The sequence below is a fragment of the Otolemur garnettii genome, unplaced genomic scaffold (genome assembly GCF_000181295.1).
Source record: "Otolemur garnettii isolate 467f Iridium unplaced genomic scaffold, OtoGar3 scaffold00014, whole genome shotgun sequence".
Taxonomy (NCBI): Eukaryota; Metazoa; Chordata; class Mammalia; order Primates; family Galagidae; genus Otolemur; species Otolemur garnettii.
In genome coordinates, this window is record NW_003852409.1 from 20,782,862 (window position 1) to 20,793,858 (window position 10,997).

General features: G+C 38.3%; 1 protein-coding gene across 1 annotated transcript in view; it reads left to right on the top strand.

Annotated features, from left to right (window-relative positions):
• Positions 1-278: 278 nt before the first annotated feature.
• Positions 279-10,997, top strand: part of TLR4 (toll like receptor 4) — a 17,350-nt gene continuing 6,631 nt past the window's right edge. The window contains exons 1-2 of the mRNA XM_003785249.3: positions 279-467; positions 4,251-4,417. Coding sequence (XP_003785297.1) covers positions 375-467; positions 4,251-4,417 — 260 coding nt within the window. The 5' untranslated portion in view covers positions 279-374. The remainder of the gene's footprint in view (positions 468-4,250; positions 4,418-10,997) is intronic.

Here is a 10,997-nt window from a genome sequence, read left to right on the forward strand (position 1 = left end):
GTAGTTATATAGTCTGTTTGAACAGAGTCTGACTGTTTCCTAAGTTCACCAAGCCCAGGGGTCAGATGACTTCCTGGGATAAAAGCCAGCTTCCTCCTGCTGTTACTCCAGCCACTGGTCTGTGGACCTTTTTTTTTTTCTTCTTCTAACTTCCCCTCTTGTGACAAGGGAGATAAATATTAGAGAAACAAAAGTACAGAATGCTAAGGTTGCCACTCTCACTTCCTCTCAACCCTTGACTGCTTTGAATGCAGTAATTGCCAGTGGGCACCAGCTCAGAGGAGAAGACAGCAGTGCCTCTGAGACCGCCAGGTCAGGTGGCTACAAGGCATCATGTTTTCCCCGGGCCACTGCTGCTCACAGAAAATGCCGGGATGATGTTTTTCTCGCGCCTGGCTGGGGCTCTGATCCCCGCCATGGCCTTCCTCTCCTGCCTGCGACCGGAAAGCTGGGAACCCTGCGTGGAGGTACGTGGTTAGAGCCAGCCCGTCTGAAAGCTTTCCCTAGCTTCGGCCGGGAACTTCCCACAGGGTGCCCTGTTTAGTTTACTGTTCAGAAAGAAGTTAACAGGCACCAAATAATTCATGATTACAGGGCACTAACAGGCAGCCAGTGGGGACTTGTTCCATTAAGGATTTTAGAGTGGGAACAGGGGCTCTAGGTCAGATAGACCCATTTAAAATCCCTGCTTTGTGACCTTTTGGCTGTGGGGCCTTGAAGAAGTTATGAAACCTCTCTAAGAATAGTTTTCACATTTACAAAAGAATTGCAATTATATCCACCTGGCTAGGGAGTCGTAAGGAGACTGCTTAGTGCCATTCCTTTCTGCTGGTGGTTTGAACGCTCAGCTTCAAGCAGTCACCCTGCCATTTTCGATCTCAGGAAGAAGGTGGCATTTTCGTCTCTCAAGAGAAAGAGCTTTGTAAGTGGAGTTCAGAGTACCATATGTGGTTGTATAGTTTTGTCCAGACATAGGATGAAGAAAGTAAGAGCCTGGAGAAGAAAAGGAGAGTCGGAGGGAGAGAGAGAGAGAGAGAGGAAGACAGAGAAAGATGTAACATGCCAGCTAATGTCACTAGTTTCTCTCTTGAGTAAATACCTCCTGCCAATTGGTAATTTCATTCATGGTGGATCCCTTTTGTCCCCACCCACAAACCGTTTAGCCCTCCCCTTCCCCTGCAGGGACCTCACAGTTGCTTTAGAATAGCGGTTCTCAACCTGTGGGTCGTGACCCCTTTGTAACAATAAAGAGACATTGCAGCCTTAGGAAGGTTGAGAATCACTGCTTTAGAAACTCACAGTAGGACAGAACAGCCAAGAAAGTGATAAGCCGGAGTCCTGAAGTTGAAGACATGAGAGAACAGTGGTAATATTTAGCAAGGACAAATTTGTTATCGCCAAGTCTTCCCTTCCCCCACGTCCGTGTCCACGGTCCTATTCCTTGCCCTCCTCTCTATCACTCCTCCTGTTAGATTAACAGGGCTCCTATCAGGGTCACTCTGAGATAAAACCACAGCTACACTTGACTCCTTTTTCAGCCCGTGCTTCTCATCCTATCATTACCCAAAGCCCGTCTGTGCCTGAGCACCTCCTCAGCGCCCCCCATAGGGTTGGCCCTCAGTTACTCTTGGATGTTCCTTAATTCCATAGTCTTGGTCCTTTAATTCTTTCCGTATACTTTGTTTGTTTGTTTTTTCCTGAGGCTTTTTCTACCAAATTACAATCCTTGAAAACTTTTAATCACTTTCTATTGCCATTAGAACAGTTTCTACCCCAGGGCCTTTGCACTGACTATTTTCTTTACTTATAGTCCCTCCTTCCCAGATCAGTGCTGTCCAATGACAATATTATGTGAGCCAAAGTTATAGTTTTAAAACTTTCTGGAAGCTGCATTAAGAACAGAAGAAAGAAATCTGTGAATTTAGTTTTGATAATATTTTTTTATTTAACTTAGTATATTTGAAATGTTTCAAAATATAATATACATTTCACCATTATTAGAGTATTTTGCATTCCTTGTTTGTTAGTATGTCTTTGAAATTTAGTATATATTTTGCATTTGCTCTACATCTCAACTTAGACTATTCACATTTCTCATGCTCTGTATCTGTATACAGCTAGCAGCTACCGGTGGACAGTGCAGCTCCGGTCATTTTCATGGCTTGGTCTTACTATTCAAAAATCTCTCCTTCAGTGTCTCCTCAGGGCAGTCTTCCTGAGGAAGGGCAGTGTCTCCTCGGGGCAGTCTTCCTTGGCCGCCACATGTAGACTACCCCAGCCACTCCTTATTTGTCTCTAATCCCATTAGCTTGATTAATTTTTTTGGAGCACATCATTATATATTTTGTTTGTTTGTTATCTGCCTTTCCTTTTAGAATGGAATCTATAAGAAGGAAGGATCATTGTTGGTTTTATTTATCCGTGCCTAGCACATAGTAGCTGCTCAATTTATATGTGCTAAATTATTAGAATAACGGCTGGAGGACAAAGTCTGAGGCCCTCCTGGTCTGGCCATGGCGTCCCCTCTGACTTACATTTCACAACTCCTGGTACTCACTAGTTAATCGGAATTAGTTTTACGTCCCTTCTTTGCTTCATGCTGCTGTCTCCTTATGAAATATCCTTCTTCCCCTTTCCACGTATCTGAACCTTACTCATCTTTCAAGATACACCTTGAAATCTTCCCTTTCTAGGAAGTCATTTCAGGATCCAGCATTTATCTCCCTTTTCTCTGACACAGAGGACATATTTTCCAAGCTAGTTTTAGGGCAGTTTTTAGACAAGGTGGTCCATTTTGCTCCTTTTAAATTCTTACTGTCCACTGTGAGTCCATTGTAGTCTGGAGTCATATCATGTTTTTCTTTGCACTGTCCACTGTGCTTAGCAGGAAATGCTTATAATTTGAACATAAGCAAAGCTCTATTTAATCAGTTATTCAATCAGCTATTCATTCATTTATTCAACAAATATTTATTGAGCATTAACCTTTTGCCAGGCACCATTCTGAGTGCTGGAGATAAAGCAGTGAGCAAAACCATCAAATCTTACAATCTAGTGCAGGAGGTGAACAATACATAGAGAACAATCCCACAGACATAATAATGTTGGATAGTGATAAATCCTCTGGAGGAAAACAAAGGAGGGGAAGAGAAGGGTGTCTGGCACTGGCTCCTATTAGGCAGCACTGTCTTTGAGGTGCCCGTGTTAAGTAGCATTTAATCAGACATGCAAATGAGTGAAGACTTGCATGTATGAACTCTGTAACTTTATGCATATTTCTTCGTCTCTTTGAATTTCTGTTTTCTTCATCTTTAAAAGGCTTGTTTGAAGACTAAGGTAAAGTATGCAACATGTAAGAAATATGCTGGCATATAGCAAGGGCTTAATAATAACTATTAATAATTAATGTTAACTTTTATTGATCATTTAGGCTTTGAAATAAGCTCTTTAAATACCTTATCTCATGTAATCCTTTAAACAGATTGTATTAGTTTTAAACAACAGAAAACCAAAATTAGCTGGCTTAAGAAAGGAATTTTGTTGGAGGAAATAAGGGAATTCAGAAATGAGATGGGAGGTTAGAGAATTAGGCTTACAAAGAATATGAGAAAGTAGGTTAGAAACCAGGACAGGAACCAAGAGAGCATAAAGCACTTGACCTTATTTACTTGGTTGCACTGCCATAGCCCAGGCACTCTAAAGACTTCTCCCCATCTCTGCACCACTCTGCTCAAAGGCCAATGAGCCAAAGAAGAGAATGTAATTGTCAAAAATTGGTCTATGGCTTGGGGAGGTCTGAACCTCTAGACTGGTTGTCTCCTCAAGGCTGTGCACATAGGGAATATTCAGAATGACTCTGAATATTTTATTATCTGTATTTTATATATGAGAAAATGAGGTTCACAGAGGTATAACAAAAACAAAGTGACTGCCCCAAATTACTCAGGATAGCTGGTATGAAACCCAGAGCCTTTAGACCCCAGGAGCTCAGCCCTTAGTAGATGTTACCATTGAGGTTAAAGCACTGAGTGTGTAGTAGATGCTCTTTTCTCCCTAATCTAGAGTAAGAGCTTTTATAGGTATGAAGTGAGTGGATAATGGGATTCATGGATGGATGGAGGGATGGATGAAGGAAGGTTGACTGGCATCTGTGTTTGCCACAGAGGCCACCCACCCAGTCTCTGGTCTAGGAGAGGGGAGTTGGGAGAGAATGCAGCACAGACACTGCTTCTAACGTGTGGTCCTTGCAGGTGGTTCCTAACATTACTTACCAATGCATGGAGCTGAATCTCTACAAAATCCCCGACAACATACCCTCCTCAACCAAGAATCTGGACCTGAGTTTTAACCCCCTGGGGCACTTAGGCAGCCATAGCTTCTACAGTTTCTCAGAACTGCAAGTGCTGGATTTATCCAGGTAATGAATCAGCTTTTACATACTTTACAAGGGGAGATGTCCAATGTTTCCTCATTTCATTCTTGGGCCATAAAGCCCAGTTGGTGGAGTCTTATCTTCTTTTGCTTATTCCTTTATATGAAAGGTGTCTTACTTGCTATCTAACCTCAAGTAAGCACTTCTATTCTCCAGGTCTTAGTTTGCTCATCTGTGAAATAAGGGGTTGGGGCTGGGTATGTGGCTCGTGCCTGTAATCCTAGTACTCTGGGGGACGAAGGCAGGTGGATTTCCTGAGCTCAGGAGTTCTAGACCAGTCTGAGCAAGACTGAGACCCCATCTCTAAAAACAGCTGGGTGTTGTGGCAGGCACCTGTATGCCCAGCTACTTGGGAGGCTGAGGCAAGAGGATCACTTAAGCCTAAGAGTTTGAGGTTGCTGTGAGCTATGACACCATAGCAGTCTCAAAAAAAAAAAAATGAGTTGGATGAGACAGTTTCTAAGGACAATTCTATCCCTACATTTTTTCTAAGTCAAAAGAGGACAGTAACTTAACTAGTTAATAAATGTATTTGTTGGCTACTCGCTCTATGTTATCCACTCCGGTAGGAAACGGGAGCATACTGAGCGTACTGATACATAACATCTAGCCCCAATTTTTAAGGAAGCGTGTCTTCTTGAAAGAGTTACTATGCAAAGAGCTTGGGTATGGTGCTGGTATATAGTATACATTTAACAAACATTGCCTAATTCTGATTTTTTTTTTTTTTTTGGATTTTGAAACTGAGAAAACACACCATGTAACAATATGTGATAAACTATATGTAAACTACAGGTAACAAATTGTGTTGTTCAGAAGAGGGGCCTTCCCTGTTGGGCGTAGTCGAGAAAGATTTCATGAACGGAAGGGGATTCAAATAATATTTAGAATATTTAAAGTAGGGTAGCAGATAAGAAATTAGGAGAAGACAAGTAACGCAAGGAGAAAGATGTCAAAAGTTAAGGAAAACATGTGCTATGGGTAAGGACTAGCGACTAATAATTTTATTTTTTGGATGCAGGGACCTCTATCATTCACGGTAGCAGGGGATGTTATCATGATTATTTTTTGCAAAACTGAATGCTAAAAGGGTTTTCATCATCAGGGGCATTGTTAAATAATTGAACAGATAATAGACCACATTCTTTATAATGGTTGTGAAAATGCAGAAACAATACATCTACATAAAGTTATTATAGAAATTCTTGATAAAGACTAAGGTCATAGTATGAAAATCCTCTTAGAAGCAGACGTTTCTGTAGAAGACAGCATTTAGAGTTTTATATTCTAACTTTGATGTTGACAGGGTTTGTAAAAGGGGAATGGAACATTTTAAGGCGATGGTATAGAGCACAGAACCCTGCGTGGATCAGAAGACCTGAGCCAAATCCTCCTCCAATATTTATAACTATGTGACTTGAGGCATGTGGCTTCTCTCCCTGAGCCTTAGTTTTCCTATGTATTCAATAAGAATGATGGAACTTATTGTACAGGATTAAATGTGATAATGAATCTGAACGTGCTATATACGTTAAAAACTTTATATAGTGTAAGAGCATAAAGTTTTATTAGTGTATCGTTTCATTGTGTTCTAAATATCCGTTTTCTGAGTGAGGAATTTTGTCAAAAACTATATTGCGGTAGACCATCCTCCTCCCATTTTTAAAATAAAAAATAGTTTTCATCAAAAATTTCTCATAATTCATCTTTGATCCACCATTCACTGAAGAAACTTCTCTCAGAAGCCTTAACTCTGAGCTCAGAGAGAGAGGTCAGCTTTCCCTCTGGTTAGCCAACAGGAGATTCTGAATTAGGGCAAAAACAAACAATGGCACAGTAGACATCCTTTGCCTTTTCATATCAGTGTTCACATATAGCAACTTAACTAATCCTCTAAGAATCCTTTGTGAGAGATCAGATAGCGCTGTTCCCCCTCTGTGGAAATAAGTCTATCTATCTGTCTATCTATCTATCTATCAATCTATCTGTCTATCTATCTATCTATCTATCTATTTATCTATCTATCTCTATCAATCATCTATTTATCCCCCCCCTTAGAAAATGAGGAGACAGAGGGTTGGAGAGTTTAAATGACTTCCACCACAAATATATTTACATAGCTTATTGGTAGCAGACCAGAGTTTCAAGTTCACATCTTCTGCTTCCAAGTTAAATGCTCTCATATTAATAGTTTATTTCTCTAAAGTGGTGATCCCCCTGTAATGAGATACAGACATAGCAAGACCCTTCCAGTCTTTCCTAATACATAGAGCAATATACAGATACGATTTGGGGCTATGAAATCTTATAAATGAAGGATGGAACACGAGGACTAACTGAGTTCAGCTGCCTTATTTAGAATTGTGATAACTGAATCCCAAAGGGGTAAAAGGGTCCTCAAGAAAATATGGTCAGAGAAGACTGCAGAGGCATCAAAACCAGCAACTTGCCCTCTCTTTGTCTTATTTTTAAAACTTTCATTAGATTCACGGGAAACAAGCGGTTTTTGTTATGTGCATGAATAGTATTACGATAAAGTTAGGGCTTCTATTATAGTGTACACATCACCTGTACAGTGCACATTGTATTCAACAGGTGAATTTTAGAACCTCACCCTTTTTCAATTCCTCCCACCCACTGAACTCCAAAGTTCCACTCTGTATGACCATACATACCTATTGTTTAACTCCCACTTATAAGTGAGAGCATGCAGTATTTGCTTTTCTGTTTCTGAGATACCTCATTTATGATAATGCGTTCTAGTCCCATCCCAGTGGCTGTGAAAGACACTATTTCATTCTTTTGTACAGCTGCATAGTACTCCATGGTACCTATACACCATGTTTTATTTATCCACCCACCAGTTGATGAGGACTTAGATTGATTCCATATCTTTGCAATTGTGATTTGTGCAGTGATAAATACTGGTGGTTTTTTTTTTTTGTACATTGCCTTTTTTTTTCCTTTCAGTATGTTACCTGGTAGTGGGGTTGCTGGATTGAAGAGTAGGGCTACTTTTATTTCTTTGAAGAATCGCCACATTGCCTTCTATAGAAGTTGTACTAGTTGACATTCCCACCAATCGTGTATAAGGATTCCATTCTCACTGTTCATTGTTGCTTTACTTTTTAATATTAGCCATTCTGATAGGAGTAATATGGTTTTAATTTTCATTTCCCCAATGATTCGTGATGTTGAACATGTTTATATGTCTGTGGGCCATTTGTATAATTTCTTTTGAAAATGTCTGTTCATGTCTTTTGTCCACTTTTTAATGGGGTCATTTGTTTTTTTCTTGCTAATTTGTTTGAGTTCTGGAAATTAGTCCTTTGTTTGATATATACTTTGCAAATATTTCCCCCCATTCTGTAGGTTATCTATTTACTGCATTGATTTTCTTTTTTTACTGTGCAGAAGCTTTTTAGTTTACCCATAAGTCTCATTCATTTACTTTTGTTTTTGTTGTATTTGTTCTTGTGATCTTAGTCATCAGTTCTTTGCCTATGCCAATGTCCAGAAGAGTTATTTTCTCAATTTTTTCTGTGGTTTTTATTGTGTCAGGTATTTCTAAATTTAAGCATTTGTATTTAGTATTTAAGTATTTAAATTTAATTATTTGATCTATCCTGATTTAATTTTTTGTATATGATAAGAGATAGGGTCCAGTATTTTTCTTTTGCATATGGATATCCAATTTTCCCAGCACCATTTATTGAATACAGTGTCCTTTCCCTTGTATATGTTTTGTCTGCTTTGTCAAAGATAAATTTGTTGTGGGCATATGGTTTTATTTGGGAATTCTCTATTCTGTTCTATTGATCTATATGTCTACTTTTATTCCAGTACTATGCAGTTTTGGTTACTATGACCTTATTTAATTTGATATTGGATAATATGATGCCTCCAGATATATTCTTTGCTCAGGATTGCTTTGGCTATTTCGGCTTTTTTTTGCTTCTATATAACAATTAGTTTTGTATTTTCTAATTCTGTAGAAAATGACTGTGATATTGTGAAAGAAATTGCATTAAATTTGTAAATCACTTTGGGCAGTGTGGACATTTTAACAATATAAATTCTTTTTTTTTCTCTTTTCTTTTTTTTTTTTTTTTGAGACAGAGTCTCACTATGTTGCTCTCAGTAGAGAGCTGTGGTATCACAGTTCACAGCAACAGCAACCTCAAACCCTGGGATTTAAGTGATTCTCTTGCCTCAGCCTCCCAAGTAGCTGAGACTACAGGCGGCTGTCACAATGCCCAGCTATTTTTTTGTTGCAGTTGTCATTGTTGTTTTAGCTGGCCTGGGCTGGTTTCCAACCCATAAGCCTTGGTGTATGTGGCTCGTGCCATCACCACTGTGCGACAGGTGCCAAACCATAGATTCTTCAAATCCACGGGCATGGGCTTTTATTCCATTTGTTTATGACATCAATGATGTCTTTTATAAGTATTTTGCAGTTCTCCTGGAGGACATATTTCACCTTCTTGGTTAAATATTTTCCTGAGTATTTTATTTTATTAAGCTTAAGAGATTGTACATTTCCATACATTTATACATTTTCTCTACATTTTCCAGCTTGTGTGTATAGAGGTATTCATAGAAGACTTGGGTATCTTTTGTATTTCTATGATGTCAATTGTAATATCTCCTTTTTTATTTCTTATTGAGCTTATTTGAATCCTTTCTCTTCTTTTCTTGGTTAACCTAAGGAGTTGTCCATTTATTTCATTTATCTTTTCAAAGAAACAACTTTTTGTCATTGATCCTTTATATTTTTGTTAGTTTCTTTCAATTTCATTTAGTTCTGCTCTGATCATTGTTATTTCTTGTCTTTGGGTTTGTTCTCATTTTACTAGTTCCTTGTAGTGTGACATCAGGTGGTTTGTTCATTCTTTCCCTCCCTCCCTCCCTCTCTTCCTTCCTTCCTTCTTTCTTTCTTTTTCTTTATTTCTTTCTTGTAACCATTTAGTGCCATGAACGTCTCTTTTAGCCTTGTTTTTGCTGTATCCTGGAGACTTTTAGTAGCTTGTGTTGTCATTGTCATTAAATTTAAATTTTTTAAATTTTATCCTTCTTTTATTGTTGACCCATAGATCATTGACAGCAGGTTGTTTAATTTCCATATATTTGTATAGCTCTGAGAGTTCCTCTGGTATTGATTTCCAGTTTTATTCCACTGTGAATGTTGTCTGTGAAGATACATGGTATGATTTCATTTTTTTTTTAACTTGCTGAGACTTGTTTTGTGGTCTCAGATACTATCTGTCTTGAAAAGTTCCATGTGCTGCTGAGAAGACTGTGTATTATGTAGTTTTTGTATACAAAGTTCTGTAAATGTCTGTCGAGTTCATTTATCAAGAGTATTGCTTAAAGCTAGTATTTATTTTCTGATTTTCTGTCTTAAATATCTGTCTAGTTCTGTCAGTGGAGTACTGAAATCCTCTACTATTATTATGCTTCTGTTCATTTCATTTCTTAGGTCTAGTAGTATTTGTTTTATAAACCTGGGGGCTCTAGTGTTAGATGCATATGTTCAGGATTGTTGTGTCTTCTTGTTGAATTGATCTCTTGATAATTATGCATTGTTTATCTTTGTGTTTTTCTTTCTGTTGTAGGTTTGAAGTGTGTTTTGTCTGCTATAAAGATAGCTACTCCTACTGAATTCTCTTTCCTATTTGTATGGAATATTTTTCCATCCCTTCACCTTTGGGTTTATGAGATTCTTCATGAGTTAAATGGGTTTCTTGAAGACAGAAGATATTTGGGTCTTTTTTTTTTTTTTTTTTTTTTTTGGCCAGGGCTGGGTTTGAACCTGCCACTTCTGGCATATGGGGCCGTGCCCTACTCCTTTGAGCCACAGGCACTGCTGAATATTTGGGGGTTTTAAAAATTCATGTATTCAATATACATCTTTTAAGTGGGTAATTTGACTATTTATATTCAGTGTTAATATTGGTAATGAGACTGCTCTAGTCTTTTGTTATTTAGTCACTTTTTATTCTTCTTTGTGTTACTATTTCATATGAGCTATGAATATCTTCACACCGGTAATTATCAACTATACTTTTTGGTGTTTAGAGTAGTTTGAGGCATTTCTTGTAGAGCAGGTATAGTGGTGACTAATCACTTTAGTGTTTACTTATCTGAGAAAGATTTTATTTCTCCTTTATTTATGAAACCTACCTTTTCAGGTTACAAAATTCTTGGCTGAAATTTTTTTTCTGTTTAAGAAGACCAAAGGCGGCACCCCAATCCCTTCTGGCATGTAAAGTCTCTACTGAGAAGTCTGTGGTTAGTCCAATGGCTTTTCCTTTGTAAGTTATTTGATGCTTTTATCTCATGGGGAGTAGAATTTTCTCCTTTGCTTTGACTTTGACCAGCAGATAATTGTGTTTCTTGGTGATTGTCTTAGTCCATTTGCATTGCTATAAAGAAAATACATGAAGTTTGATCATTTATTAAAAAAAGAAGTTTATTTCCCCCATGGTTCTGCAGACTGTACAAGAAGGGTGCCAGAGTCTGCTTCTGGTAAGGGCTTCAGGGAGCTTCCAAGTAAGATGGAAGG